Raw genomic sequence first — 16,350 nt, 5'->3', positions numbered from 1 at the left:
TTCCCCATTAATCAGAAAGCACTTATTGCATGGCCACTGGACAAGGGACAAACATTGCCCAAACATGCTATCTAGAAAAGTTTTCCTTTTTTGCTTTGAGTGCCATATAGTTGAGCGATAACTGGGAGGTCCCTGCGGCTCGCTAGGGGAACCAGCCTCGAGGCAGCTCGGCAGACCCTCTCATGAAGAGCAACAGCACAACTGCTAATCTTGAAGCTCTTTCTCAAGAAGTCAGATGAGCAGCCCAGGTGTTTTCTTTGCATTCAGCATGTCTTTCTCAGTGCTGTGTTTCAGGTGATGGCACACATCAGGCACACACTGTCTCAAAATTCTGCGCCTCCCACATTGTTTCAGGATTCTTCAGCATGGTGTGAGCTCAGCAGTTTTGAATTCTTTGAAGAAGCAGATTTTTCACCTAGCCAACATCACGCAGGCAAAGCCCTACAGCTTCAGCAGAGAGAGGGCAATGTGACTAGACCTGCAGGAGAGCCTAGAACGAGGGTGAACAAACGCAAGTTGAGTGAGGCTTCGCTTGACTCGCTCAAGCCCTCACTTCCTGCGAGGCACAGCACAATTCCACTGGTCATCCTCCGAAAAAAGCGGGGCCAGGAGAGTGGCCCCTTAGCCACTGGAGACTGTAGCTCCTTCCTACTTGCTGACGTCAGCAGTTCAACTCCCAAGCGTTCCCCTGTCAAAAGCCTACCCTTCTCCCCCTCACAGGTAGAGCAAATTTCTGCACAGCTGTTACTAATTTTCAACAGACACTTGAGCCTTAATAATCTAGAAACTAATCCTTTGGAACAAATGACTAATTACTGATACCCTCACTGATTTCATTTTGTCCTTGAATCTAGCTATTGCTAAGTCATACTGTCTCCCCAAGCATATAGGCTGTTAGTAGGCTGACTGATGATTTTGTCTTCATTCCCTCTCCTTTTCGTGATTTGGAAGATGGTTAGTTGCATGGGATGTGCTTTTATTTCCTCCAACACCAGAAGCTAACATTCTGTCCCTTTTTCTCCTCCCATTCCTTCACTCCTGTTAAGTTTTTTAACAGTGTTTCTGCCTCTTTGTAAACATTATTATGTGAATCACTTCCCCAGGGGAGGAGCAGCCAAACTATGTTTAGATAAGTTTGGGATGCAACTAGAAATTCTAATGGTTCCAGTGTAAAGTGGGAAAAATTTTGGAAGAGGATGAGGAACAAAAGCTGAAGTGAAATAACCTATGTTTTAATTTCAATTTCTCAACATTGACTCTTAGAAGTTGTGCCATAATATTTGATTAGCATTGTTTTTGCAAATGAAATTCTTGTTGCATATCTTTTTTTAAGCATCAAAATTGTAATTCTTATGAGTGATTTGTATTGTTTTTAAAATAATTGAAGTGAATAGATGATTTGGCACTTTAAAACAGTTTTCCAGTTATGTCTGTTGAGGTTTTGTTTTTTTTTTAAGAACATCTTTCAGTATGAACAAATCATGTGCCCACCAAAAAAAAAAAAAAATCTTATTTTTTGCTTGTATTTTCCAGATTGTGTCCTGGAGAATATTAATTCTGCAGGATTTTGATAAATATTTCAGACAATCATCTAAATATATTTGGAAACAGTGAATTAAAAAAGTTAAAACTTAGTTTCTTTACAACAAGACCTTTAGGAATGCTTAATAAATGGATGTGCATTATGAATTTCTTGAAGAAGATTATGATATGTAGGTTACCCACATTTATATTACCTTGGAACTGTTAGAGGAACACCTATTATTTTCCCCAAAATATCAGTATTCTGAGAGACACTGATATTCAAGAAATTTCAACATAATGTAAACCTATAATAATGGTTTGTAGATGATTAGAGAAAACAGGGTCATAAAAGGGAGATAAAATCAATTTCCAAAACATCACTTTAACACTTTTAATGTTAATAAAGAGTGGCAGATATAGTATAGTTACTATTTTCTTAGAATTTTGCAAGCTTTTCATCATTAACCTGAGATTTTATTTCTTGGAAATCACTCAAAATCTTGGGTGTTCAACTGAAATAAAACAATATCCTGTCCAACACTATATACTCATTAACTTCTTTGTCATTTTGTGTAGTGAGTCAGTAAAATATATTTACTGTTTAAAAGTTGTGATTTTTTAAGTTGAGCTCAATAAAGAATCAATGTTTAGTGGGTTTTTTTTTTTTTAACTTTAAATTTTCTTTTTTCCCTTGTGTAGTTCTTCAACCCTTCCAGTAACCATGGAAATTTAGACTTGGAAATGCCTTCTTTAACTTCCACCCCTCTCAATGGTCACAAATTGACTGTTACAACGCCGCTTCATAGAGAGCAGACTGTGAAAACTCAAAAGGAAAATACTATGTAAGTTCTTGGTTTAAGAATAAAATTATTAATCTTATTTAATTATATATATATATAATTAATAGTACATAGTTCCCAAGTGTCTGATACATATATGTGGATTTAGTCACATGAACACACTTGTATATATATTCCCACATTGAATATGTCTAGCCCAAGCATAAAGGTGGAATTTGGGAGTATAAACTAAATTGCCTTTTGTAGTTAACTTCAAAATTTCCTGTATATATGCAGAGGGAGTTTCATATAGTTTTTCCACTCAGTTTTTCTGTGTATTTTCTGTTGGACCTTTTTTTCTTAAGTGAAAGCAAGATTTTCAAACTTCTTTCATCTCTTATTGTAAGCTTCTGAATAGGAATGAATATGACTCTTAGTTCATATTTTTTCAATCTTATTTTTTTCTTTTGGAAATTTATACATAAATAGGACCTCTTCTGACATCCCGAGGAATATTATTATTAGAAATTAAGGAGTGATTAAGTAGTCATTTATTTTCAGTTAAGCCTTAACCAATTCAAAGAAATGGCAGAGACCACCAATGTAAATTTTAAGAAACCATTAAATAAAGTGAAATTTTATTATTTCCAAGTATAATAAAAGTATTTATAAAAGTTTTTATAAGTATTTATAAAATACTATACTAAGTATTTATAAATACTAAGTATTTATAAAAGTTAGTGTATGTTCCTATTGTGGGCCCTGTTTGAATGAATACATAAAATTAATTTGTACGTGAGTGACATCATATTGTCACAATGCTTATGGTCATTATAAAGACCAATGGGGTACTAACTTGTGTTCAAAACCATTAAAGAATGATGAAAACTATTCTAATGCTCATAGACTTTGGTGTGTAATATTTGGAAATATTTGAAAATATGTGCTGTCCTATTGTCTTTTTCCTAACAGTACATATATTAGCCAGCATACCCAATTCCAGATCAATTGAGCTTACTGCATACAGTAGAAAAAAATATTAAATTTAATAGGTAGAGCAGTGTAAGAAATATATGTTATTTTTAATATTGAGCCAACCTTGTTTTCTTTTTAAAGCTTCAGAACTCCAGCTATCAAAAGGTCAATTCTAGAAAGCTCTCCAAGGACTCCTACACCATTCAAACATGCACTCGCAGCTCAAGAAATTAAATACGGCCCCCTTAAGATGCTAGTAAGTTTTAGCAAAATTCTTAGACTTACTGGATGTGGTGATACAAAAAAATTTTCCTCTCATCCCAACAAACACACTCTTCTCTTTAGCCTCAGACACCATCTCATCTAGTTGATGACCTACAGGATGTGATCAAACAGGAATCTGATGAATCTGGAATTGTTGCTGAGTTTCAAGAAAATGGACCACCTTTACTGAAGAAGATCAAGCAAGAGGTAAACAGGAGATCCTTTAGAAGGAACAGCTGCGAATCTGAGACTTTTGTCCCTGTGGGCGGCCCTGATGTGTCTGACTTCACACCAACTAACAAGACCAATTTTCACAAAAGATTTTCATACAAGATGCAGTTAGGAGGTAGTGTCAAACCCCAGGCCTTTGACCTTTCATTTGGGAAGCCACACCCCTTTTATCTGCTTCATGTTTGAACAGAAAACAACTAGAAAGGATTCAGAAAAAAGAAACAGCTTTTTACTGATTGTTTATCACAGATATATATATATATAATATATATATTTAATGCATAGTATAAAATAACAGGCATCTAACTAGCAAGGATCAGAGTTTTAACTTGGTGACAAGGAGTCACCCCAACAGATTAGATTAATCCCTCTTAAATTTATTTTCATAACAGGTAAATGTTTTAGAGACTGCCAGAAAATTCCCTTTTTTTACAGCTTTACTGAAATGTAACTGACAAAATTGTAAGAGATTTGAAGTGTATAATGTGTTGATTTAATGGATGCATACTTCATTGAAAGGATCCCACCCCACTGAGCTAATTAACACATCTATCATCTCACCTCACATACATACCTTTTTTTATGAGAACACTAGCAAATTTCAGTTATACAATACAGCATTGTCAATTGTTGTCACTATGTTGTACATTAGATCTTCAGGCCTCCTTCATCTTACAGAAATTTACTGGAGACTAAATTTTTCATGGGTAGGTATAGTGCTAAAAATAATAAAGCATTTCTTGTGTGCTTTTAGGTGGAATCTCCAACTGATAAAGCAGGAAACTTCTTCTGCTCAAACCACTGGGAAGGGGAGAGTCTGAACACTCAGCTTTTCACACAAGCATCGCCTGTGGCTGATGTGCCAGTAAGTACATGCCCATGTGTTATGCGATGTGGGAGCCTCACAGAATTCTGAGTGTGGCATGTGGCTTCCCACTCTTTAGGACATCTTATTTCTAAATACTCTCTCTAGCATAATTATTTGTTTAGGATTATTAATCTTGACTTATGAAGTTGAGATTTTGTTTACATATTGGAAACAGATTTCATTCCATCGCAGACTTTTTCAATTTACCCTCTATGATTTGAGAATCCATCCTAAAAATCTGCTGCATGAATATACATATTTCCATGAAAAAGGAATGCTGAATTTTATATTTTCCCTTCATTTATTTGTCTTCTATGTCATCTTTGCTAATTTGTCTTTTGTTTCATTTTATATAGCATCTAATATAGTGCCAAATATGGTGTCCATAGTAGATATCCTTTATTGTACCCAATATTGCTTTGCTTTGGTTACCACAATTTTTTCATAGAGTATATATTTTAGGGTAGTTTTAGGTTGACAACAAAGTTGAGAAGAAGGTGCACAGATTTCCCATATACCCCCTATTCCTACAGATGCATAGCCTTCCCTATTATCAAAATCACCTGTCAGGGTGGGACATTTGTTTTAACTGATGAACCTACAATGATGCACATCATATCACCCCAGTGTCCATAGTGTATACGCTTGCTGTTGTAAGTTCTGTGGGTTTGGGCAAATTTATAGTGATTTACATCCATCACTGTCCTAAAAATCCTCTGTGCATCATTGAATTCTCCCTCCTTCTTTCCTAACCTCGAGAACCATTGATATTTTTACCTTCTCTATGGTTCTGCTTTTCCCCAAATGTCATATAGTTAGAATTATACAGTATGTAGCCTTTTCAGAATAGTTTCTTTCACCTATTAAATGAACTTAAGTTCCCTCTTTGTCTTTTTTATGCCCTGATAGCTTATTTCTTTCTAGTACTTGGTTATCTGCCCTTCTAAAGTTTATAATTTGTGAGTGTTGCCCTTTTCTCTCGAATGGAAAATCAGAGCTAATAACAGTTGCTAAGATTTATTCAGTACATACTAAGTAGTAAGTATTATTCTAAGACCTTTAGCTGCATTAACTCCTTTAATCCTCACAACAACCCTACAAGGTTGGTAGCATTATCATTTCCATTATACCAGTAGGGAAACTGAGGCCTACAAAGGCTTAGTCACTTGCTCAAGATTATATAGCTAGTAAGTGGGGCTTCTGGAGTGGAACTCAGAAAGTGTGGTTCTACATTCCATACTTTGAACCATTATACTATACTGCCTTTAGTTTGTAGCTCTAAAGTTGCATTGTACCATTATAGGAGATAACTCTTACCAGAAACTCACAATCTTTCACTTTTAAGAACATGTATTTATTAATTTATTTAGCAGATGTTTTTCGAGTGCCTACCTCTTTCCCAGAAATATGTGGGGCCCTGAAACTTTGTTTTGGTGTTGTTTGCCATGATGGGAACTAGGGTTAGTGTATAGTTGAATTCTCCTTCTAATTTGTTAGGAAGAGAATTTCTGGCAGATACTTGTATTATTTTTATGCTAATATGTACCACCTTGTAGTAATCGATTTTCTAAATTGTTAGAATTGTGTCAGCTCTCATATTATCTAACCTCATTTAAATTTCAAATTATTCTTTCCCTTTAGAATATTCTTACAAGTTCCGTTTTAATGACACCGGTGTCAGAAGATGAAGACAATGTTCTCAAAGCTTTTACAGTTCCTAAAAACAGGTCCCTGGCGAGTCCCTTGCAGGTAATCACCGTTCTAACGTTGGTATCTTAAAAGTCATTTGCTGAAAAATTGTCATCTTTTTTCCAAAAAAAAATTTTAGACATGAGAAGGGTGATGCTTTGAAACAATTCTTGATGTCTAAAAAAACCTAAAATTCCTTATTACTGCTCATTACATGCTGAAAAGTTTTATTAGAGCAGCTTCCCAAAACAGGATGATATGGAGCATTTCTTTTCTGTGACTGTGGCTGGGTCAGTATCTCCTTCGGCTTTTAAGAATTTTGTGCCATTTATTGGCTAGAGTTTACTCTTCATTCCAAAATGTTTATTATTGAAGCTCTCTCACTAAGCCAACAAAGCTCAGACATTGTCTACATTTTAAACAAAATTTAAAATTAGCTAGCTAGAAAATAATTGCAATATATTCTACTGTCAGAATAAGAATGTCAGCTGTCACTGTTGTCTGACTTAACTGTAGCCAACCATCTGCTGCTGGGTTTTACATGGAGAGAGATTTCCCTTGTAACCCTGAAGTAGGTGTATGTTGATGAAACACAACAAACTCCAAATTAATCCTGAGCCAAATGTAAATAGGAATGCAAATTTGCTCCCCTAAATTATTTAAAGCAGTTCCCCACATTAAATAGCCCAGTGTCCAGCCACCTGCAGGGCCCTCCCTTCTCTCCCCGATGGTCTATGGAGAGGAACATAAGCCCTGCTGCATAGAGAGAACCTGGAATCAAAAGTGAATTTAAAGACACTTAGCAAGAAGGCGTGCTTTGAAAGTCTGCCCTTTAAAGGAAAGGACTTGCCCATCATTATGATAGGCCTTCTCTCCCCAAATTGTGAGAAACATGAAACTTCCCTTCTTTAAGTTTTTGTGCCTTTTAACATTTTTTTAAATAATGCAAATACAGCTGGAAGGACTTATAGGCACATTTTGTTTCTTAATTCCATCAAAGTGCTTTCCTTGTGACCTCTGTCTGATCCTCCTGCTTTGGTGAAAGATGAGTGTTGACTGGGGAGTGGGTAGGGAAAACCTGTTCTTGTGGAAGTCTGGAGTTGCCCCTGGGTCCATGAGGCCTGTAGGCCCTAGAGCAGAAGATTAGGTGGTGTATAAAATTGGAAGATAAGGAGTAGGACAAACTCAGCTAAGACATAAGAGAGACACAGAAAAGGGATAAAAAGAATGTCAAGGCAAAGGTCAGCCGTTTCACAATTTTATCGGTAGCTGATCCTGGGTCCAAAGGGAGAAACTCTGTTTTACTTTCCCTCTTCCTTTCCAAATTACTTAACCCTTGATTACCAGGGTACAGAATCTGACTAATACTTTTCGTACTTTAAGCTAGATAGTTTTACATATATTTTGTAACCTAGTCTGGGATTCAACTGTACATTTAGTAGTATAGAGAAAGTACATTCTTTTTTTTTTTTTTTAGAGAAAGTACATTCTAAATCTCAAAGTGCAAACCAAATCATTATGTAAGTTGAAAATCCCTGATTATTTCCTAAGATTGAATCCTAAAATTTCTTACTCTCATCAGATAGTGTTTATACAAAATGATTAGAACTATTGCATTTTTAAAAATAAGTATGGGATCTTATTATCCACATAATTTGTATTTTATTTGATGGAAGTTTTAGTTTTGTTTGAGTTCAAGATTAAGTAGTAACTCTATTTTATTAGTCTGTATTTTCTAGTATATATGTCTAGCTTATCAAGTGGTCATATTTGATAAACTTGCCTAAAAGTTAATTTTAAGATCAATATATCTTCTCAATATGGTTTACTGATTTACACAGAACAAATGCATTTTAATAATGTGCTAAAATAGATAATTCATTTTAAGAAACAGTCACTGAATTAATGAATGGTACACACAAATTGTCTCCATTTTAAGTCATGGAGATCTAGCTCCTGATACCATAAAAATATATGATTTCTGAATTGGAAATCAATTATATTTATGTAGGTATTCATCAGTTTGGTGACATTTGTTTAAAACATAATGCTTTATCATATAATTCAACTTGACCTCATTTGGCAGATTTCTTATGCATGGTATATTTTGAACATACAATGCATTTGTCCAAGGATCTAACTCTTAGACTCAAGAGTATTTTATATACTCTATAACTTTTTTTAATATAATCTATTATTTGTTCTTGTAATAATATAAAATTGGACTTTAGCAAAACAGTCAAGACATTTTTGTCATAGTGCTTTAAATTAAAACAAGTAGCCCTCATTCCCAAAACATTTTTAAATTCTAAAACTTCCAAAACATAAAATACTTGCCACTTATATGATCTAATTGATTATGTATCCATCTTATTATTAAAATAGCATTACTTAGATACAAGAGAAGTTTGTCAAAGGCTATGGTAACTGCAACATTGTGTTGTCCTTTCATTGTTAATTGTTTCTGGCTTTATTGTGGCAATGATACTTTAGATAGAGCAGCTATTGTTTTTGAGGCCATATATGGGCTTTTATGGCTCAGCTTCTGATGTGCATATTAATATTTATGTGTACTTACGTGTAAGCATAAGTACACATGCTTACACATAAATATGTGTAATTACATTGTTACTTTAAAATTAGACATGCAACAAAGCCATGAGTTTAACTTTTTTTATAATACATTTCAAACATACATAGAATATAAAAATATACTGTGATTTAGGTTTAACAATTATTCACATGTTTAGTTCATTTACTTTTTTGAAATAGTTTAAGGTAAATTCTATGCAGTGTAACATTTTACTTTTATATACCTCCAGATGTAGCTCTAAAAAAATACATTTCTATGTGTTGCCTGATACCATTATTGAACATTAATAATAATTCCTTAATCTTCTAATTCTTAGGCTATATTTAAATTTTTCTTTTAATTCAATAAAGAATACTTTGATTATTAATTTGATCAAAGTTGAAATAGTTTCACACACTGTTGTTACATTTCTTTTCGTCTGTAGGCCAGTGCTATCCAGTAATTCTGCAATGCTGGAAATGTCCAGTGTGCTCTTGTCCAAGAGCAGCCACTAGTCCTTTGGGGCCATGGAGCCCTTAAACTGTGGCTAGTGCCACAGAGGAACAGAATATTCAATTTTATATTGTTTAAATGGCTTTCATTTAACACATTTCCTTCCTCTATTCCTGGAACCAGCCATTCTCCAAGGCGCTCTGGTCTTTTTTGTGGGAAATGGTATACAGAGATCAAAATCAGGTTATTACATGTGCCTGTTTGTTATATGGGTTGTCACTGAGAAGTGATGAGTCTTAGTAACTCAGAACTTCCTATATATCCCCCATCTATATAGTCATGTTTAAATAGAGGCTATTCTAAGCCATTATGCACAAATAATGCATGATTGTTTTTTTTTTTTTTTTGTGGGACCCTCGCCGGTGGCCGGGGAACGAACCAGCACTGCAGAGGCTGCGGGCAGCTTTGCAGGCCAGCGCTCAACCGCTGCGCCACCAGGGGAGGCCCGCATGATTGGTTTTCTAAAAATGTTTATGCTTAATCTTTTTCCAAGAGGAATTTATGACAGCTGCATAATCTTATAATTGTTGGATATTTTTAAATTTTCTCCAATTTAAATTATAAAAGCAAGCAGATACTTTTATAATAAAAATGTTGAGACATTTTGAGATTTGTATCTTTCATATAATTGAGCATATGTGAGGTTTCTACAGTGTACCATTATAGTGTTTTTTCCTCGTTGTGGGAGTCACATAGAGGATGGTATCTGGAAGTGTGTGAACTGACTGCATATGAGGAAATCAACATTCAGCTTAGAAAGTTTGCAGTTTGGGGTGGGAAAGGCAGATTCAGTGTCAAAATGCTACTGAACTCTGCTATTTAAAGTTTCTTCTAGAGAAACAGACAGACATACAGATACACACACACACAAAGCAAGAAGAAAAGCCTATTTTTCTCAGTATGCTTTCAGTTTGCTTACATTTTGAAATAATATTTTATGCTAATAAACACTTTTAAACTGAACAGTTTCATTGATAGATTCAAAACTAGAGTTATAAGCCTTCTGAACTTCTGTATTTTTCCCTTAAAGGGTTTTTTTTTTATTCCTACTTAAAACCCAAGTGTAAAAGATGTATTCATATACTTTTTACTTACCCACTTTCCTCTTTTTTGTAACCACAGAATGACAGCCTTAAATTTTAATTTCCTGACTTGGCTTGTCTTGGCTTTACTTTTTTAAAACAGTGACTTTAAGTACATTTATCAAGCCATTATTATTTAAGACATTAGCACAGCATCAAAGAGTCTTCAAATATTATTGCAAGCAATCAAAACTCCTTTTATTCCATGTATTTTGTTTCACCCCTATCTTCATATGAATTGTTTGTAAATTTTTCAAAAAATAGGACAGACTCTCTGTGTTGCTGACAAGTGCTAGTCCTTGAATGAACTAGCATGCAGGCAGAATATGGGGTTCTAGTATGGACTCCACCATTTTGTAATGGCATGCCTCCAGTGCATTAACCCTTCAGACCAGAATGTTCTCATCTATAGATTGGGGGTCATAGTCTATTCGCCATTCATCACACAAAGCTGCTGTGACTATCAAATGGATATACTACTGCTTTCAAAATGGCAGCACACTTGCCAATGTACATGGGTGGTACCTATTTATAGGCAAAGGCTGTGCACAGTTCCTGTCCTTAGAAACTTGGGCCAGGAGGCCTCCCCAACAGCCAGATCTTCTGGCATTGTGGTGTATTATTTCCTCTAGCATGCTTTCTCATTCCCTGTTCCACTCTTGCAGAACTGTGTCAGTGGGTCACCAAAAGAGATCGCTGATTCAGCTGACTCCTGAAATAAAGAGAGTCAGAGCTCTTTGGTGTTATGGAGATGAAACAACTGATTTACTGGTTTCTCTATTTACTGGTTCTTCTACTTGTGTTGGCATATCAACAGGCATGGAAAGTCTGTGTACATGTGCTGTAGATCCTTCCAGGCATTTCGTAGTGTTCTGTGTTGTTGACCTGCTCCCCTGAACACCTCTTTGCTCATTTTGTTTTCCATGTAGGTCATTGCTTTCCACTTGCCCTGGCAGGATTCACATGGCTGTCAGTAGTCTTTCAGTGACCCGCTTTCAATATATAAGCTAAACAAGTATGCCATGTGCAGCTTTTAAGTTGAACTGAGAAAAGCTGCATGAATGGGAAGGTATTTTCTTCAGATGAATTAAATAGAAGAATTAGATATCAGATAATTTTTACTCTTTTGGACACCATTATTTAAAAAAAAAAAAAGAAAAACATACTACCATCTCTGAAGTTGCTTTGTTTTATAATTTTTTTTTTAATGACTAATCCAAGTTTCCCTTTAGGTCTGTGATTGTAAAGCTTTACCTTGCCAGGATTCTTGACATCAGCAGCTATGTAAAAGTTGCTATAGGAATATAATAATAATAGTAGCAGTTGTTCAGCCTGATGAAAAAACTGTTCATATTCTACATGAAAATATCAAGATTATCTAATTCTGACAGAAAACCCCCTGTGGACATGGTCTTGTCTCATTTTATTTCTTGAGTTTTCTACAAAGGATCTGAATGTTTATTTAAAGAGCTTTAGCAGGATATCCCAGTTAAAGCGTTGACAGTCTATTTACAGTTCACATATGCCCAGGGGCAATTAAACACACATCACAGGAGAAGCAAAATGACTTGCAGGCAAGAAGAGGAGGATGTGTAGTAGGATTATTAATGTTGGAAATGAATTAGGGTAGAGTGACATGTCAGCAATAGCACCATGGGTTAGTACTTTACCAGGAATTCATGTGCAGAAGTCCCATAATTCTTCTGAAATTCTTAGTGAAAATGAACATAAAATTTAAGGAGAGGGAATAAGGAATAAGGAAGTATATATGACACTACTAAAAAATATTCTTCCAGCACAAAGACATTTAATCCTCCTTTGTCAAAACTGTTCTGTCTGCTTGAAAAGTTGGCCCAGGTCCCCAGGGCTTCAAGGTAAGGAAGAAACTGAAATAGCAAAAGAGGAGGCAGCTGCCATTTTGACTATTGGACCCAAGCATTCCTGTTCTCACCCAGTACTTGACTTTCTGCTCTTCCTTTCCTTTCTGTCTGACCCGCTTTTCCATTCACTGTTTGAGCAGTGCTTGCTTTGTGCCATCACAGTGCAAAAAGGAGCTGCCCACTTGTGCATACCCACTTTCCTTCCTGTTTCTGCACACACACTGACCTTCTTGTTTCTGCACATGGTGGTGCTTGCGCACAGTGGCTCCTGGGTCGCGGTGTCGCTCTATACTAAGAGATTCAGCTGGTCCAGGTCCTTTGCCTTCCGAGGCCCTGAGCTCAGCTCTCTTAAGTCCCTGAGTGCTCTGCTTTCTGGCATTCAGTCAATTTTCTTTGTTTTTTCATAAAGTCTGTTATGACTTAGGAGAAACTATCTATTTGAAAAGTTTCCTCAAAACACTATTTAAAAACACATACTACTTGCTTTATATTGGCCTTGTTTTAAATACCTGGTCCTTCTTTTAAATACCAGGGCTAAACTGGAACAAAGCAAAGAGCCCCATGGGAGAGCAATTTCGAGTTGAAAATATCTTAAGCTAATAATACTTAGTATTAGGCTCTCCTGAACAGATTTGGGAAGTTCTCAGTTAAGAACTAAGTACTATATTGCCACGAAAAAGCAAGTGTAGGATTGTTTTAAAATCATATTTTAAGGTACTTTATTTATGGTTAGAAAATTAATGCTATAATTACTTAAAATGAATTAAATTAAAAATTGATTCTTTTATATTGAACTCTAAATTAAAAATTAGTCCTATAATTTCTATAGCTCAGTGGAAAATATTCACAAAACAATCCTTCCTTCCCTTTCTCTTCTAATCTCACTTTCACTCTCCCACCCCATCTGTTTGAATGTCTCCTTGTATTTTTGTTTGTGTATCTTTATGTTGATTTACATTTACATGTAAGATGTTAGTTTATTAAGATAGTTCATTCCACTTCTTTGATCACTTGCTTTGTAAGATGTATGTTCTTCGCCCTCTGTACAGCAATGACTGTAAACCCTGCAAAGTGCATCCTTAGCACCAGCAAGACTCCATGGGAAAAATCCACCCTCCTGAACTAATCACTCTCGAGCACTAGTTATGTTATGTCACATTGCTCCAGTAGCTACACATACAAGCTTGACAGCTAAAATGATAACCATTAACTTTTATGTTTTCAATGACTTCTAGTGACTATTTGGTGCTGCCTGTGCTATATTTCAAAAACTGAAGCAACAGCATGTAAGCAATCAACTAAATTAAATGTGGAATTTGGATGGGCAGATACACCACAGAGAAATTTGTATATTTATCCCACTTGCTTGAGCCTAGAGAAATATCATGTATTTAGAACTATTTCAAAGATGCTCTAACAATCCTGGGGGTTTATTTAGAAAATATGAAATATGACTCATTGGCTAGAGTCAGCCCAGAATCCCTGTTGTCTGTCCTGTCATTTTTATGATACACAATTCCAAGAAAATATTACAGTCATTCATCCTGCTAGGTAATATTTCAAGTTACATGTTGAGCCTTCAGAGTAAACACATATGAAATTGGACATATGTGGGTGGTGAGGTGGCATGGCAGATTTGTGTCTTAGATTTGTGTTTTGTGGCATGCAATTTGTGTTTTAGGAAAAGTGACAAGTTAGTAACATGGTGCCGTAAACCTTCTGTCCCTGAAACTTTGTTCCAGCTACTGGGTGAGGAAAAGTATCACCATCCAAATACCACTTTCACCTGAAATTATCAAGCCTCTTTGCTAAAAGTCTGTGGACTTCCATATCCCATGTGAATGCTTCTTCCTGCCCTCCAGGACCTGCCCTCACTTCACACGCACTCACCCGTCCCCCCGACATGCACTGTATGGAAGTAACATCTGATCCTCATCAGGCTCTGGATCCCCATTTTTGCTCCATCACTAATTACCTAGCAGACCTTGAAGCTGTTGCTTATATTCACTGGTACTTTAAAATTGCCTGGTCTGTACAACAGGTGCAATGATTCCTACCTGTGCTACAAATGTTTGTGTGTAGATTAAACAAGATGATGCAAAATACCCAGAAGCATGTATGTCACATAGTAAACACATTCAGTGCTGTCATTAAAGCCATTCTCTCTCTCTCTCTCCCTCTCCTTGTTTCTCCTACCAGCAGTGTATAAAAATTCAGCTTCCGGATTCCTTCATGCTGTTTCTCTACCTGTGTTCTGATCCTTCCTTCCCACTGTCTAAATCTTGTCTGTTCTTGCTCTTTCCCTACAGCATTGCCCTGTTAATTCCTCAACATCCATCTTCACCTGGGCATGACACCACACACCTCTCACACTGCCTGTTATTGCTCCCCCTGTTTTACATGTGTTCCTTTTGTCTCATCAAGGACACGAGGATCTAGGGAACAGAGGTCTTTCTTAATTTTTTGTTCCACAACAAAGTGGTGCTCTTAGATGTCAATACCACAAACAGTTGTGTTTTTTCTAAACCAGCTTTGGCTTTCATTTTGAACTCATGGATACCAGATCTTGTATCGACTTGTATTTGTTTTCCTCTATGCTTTGACTGCTAGGAAGCTCAGAATCAAGCTTGAGGTTTACATGTACTTCATGGCAAGTGTTTTCTATGCAAATCTCACCCATATTCATATTTTTTATTTTTCCTACATTTCTCTGTGACCCTGTCTGGTCCACTTTGTAAACCCTGTTATCTTGTATTTAGTGCCTAAAATTTGTCTGAATATCTTAAATCCTTTTGGGAACTAAGTCAGTCACAAATAATAGATATTTTAGTTTGAGGCAACATGAAGGGAAGGCAGAAGCAGGGCTATGCAGGAGACAGAATTCGATTCAAAGCCTCTCTACTACTTACTGTGGGTGGCCTTGAATGAGTTATCTCCCCTCTCCCCGTCTCTGTTTCCTGCCCAACTAAAGAAAGAGTGAACCTCCCTCTTCTGTATAAATAAGATCATGTCTGTGAAGTCTCAAACCCTGGACCTGAATCTGAATTCTGCCCATTGGTATTTGGTCTATCTTGTATTTTCCATGTGTCTTTAAAATGTAAGCTATCCTGAAAAACATATTTCTATATTAATGGATAGAAAAAGATATTGCAGTTAGAAAATGAATATAGTATGGTTGATCAATCAATATAGTATGGTTGATCAGCTTCAGGAAGCTTTTTTGCTCAGGTGACTAAAACACTCAGGAGTTTCTTTAATGACTAAAAGACTATAGGTCACCTTGGATACCTGCGGATTCTGCTCATTCCCATCATTATCTTGATAAAATCGCCCAACAGACAATAGGTTCAAGTATGAAGATGCAGTTGTATCTTAGGATACTGTTTGGAGTGGCCTTTCTCTCTTAGTGATGAACCATTTTTGATAATTGCTAGCACTTGAGAATGCTAGATTCCTGGGTTTCAGAGGATGAAGGTTTTATTTGCCAAAGCCTTCCTGCTGTCAACCACCTGCATTCTGTAGGTCAAAACTGGCTCTGCTGAGATTGGGAATCCATTTGTGACTAAAGGATGCACTTCTTGTGTGGCCTTGTTCTTACCCTCTTTCTCTCCATTAGCCTTGCAGCGGTGCCTGGGAGGCTGCATCCTGTGGAAAGACGGAAGATCAGATATCGGCTTCCGGTCAGGCTCGGAAATATGTGAATGCCTTCTCAACCCAGACTCTGGTCATGTGAGATGTTTCCAGACAAGCATTATGGTTTTCAGAACACTTCAAGTTGTCTTGGGATATATCATCCTCTACATGAAATTTTTCATGAATGGGAGAAGACCCTATTTTTGTTGTGGTACAACAGTTGAGAGCAGCACCAAGTGCATTTAGGTGGATGAAATCTGACCGGATTTCACCCAACTAAAAAGATGTTTTTTAATAAATAAATAACAGTCTTACCTAAATTCTTAGGTAATGAATTGTA

The 16,350-nt window shown here is 36.2% G+C and overlaps 1 protein-coding gene across 8 annotated transcripts in view; it reads left to right on the top strand.

The window, feature by feature from the left end:
* MYB (MYB proto-oncogene, transcription factor) overlaps positions 1-16,110 on the top strand; it is a gene marked incomplete at both ends in the record, with an annotated part of 30,705 nt that extends 14,595 nt beyond the window's left edge. For 4 of the 8 annotated variants that reach the window (XM_084227771.1, XM_084227770.1, XM_084227773.1 and 1 more), the window contains 6 exons: positions 2,224-2,366; positions 3,420-3,534; positions 3,624-3,749; positions 4,528-4,638; positions 6,283-6,390; positions 15,994-16,110. In XM_084227771.1, the coding sequence (XP_084083897.1) occupies positions 2,224-2,366; positions 3,420-3,534; positions 3,624-3,749; positions 4,528-4,638; positions 6,283-6,390; positions 15,994-16,110 (720 nt within the window). Of the gene's footprint in view, positions 1-354; positions 721-2,223; positions 2,367-3,419; positions 3,535-3,623; positions 3,750-4,527; positions 4,639-6,282; positions 6,391-15,993 lie in introns of all 8 variants that reach the window. The other 4 variants (XM_084227767.1, XM_084227768.1, XM_084227766.1 and 1 more) reach the window with 2 other exon arrangements.
* Between the last annotated feature and the right edge of the window lie 240 nt (positions 16,111-16,350).

This window comes from Talpa europaea (assembly GCF_964194135.1).
Source record: "Talpa europaea genome assembly, chromosome: 2".
NCBI lineage: Eukaryota > Metazoa > Chordata > Mammalia > Eulipotyphla > Talpidae > Talpa > Talpa europaea.
Note: the sequence above shows the minus strand (reverse complement) of the source record. Positions and strands in the feature narration are given on the sequence as shown.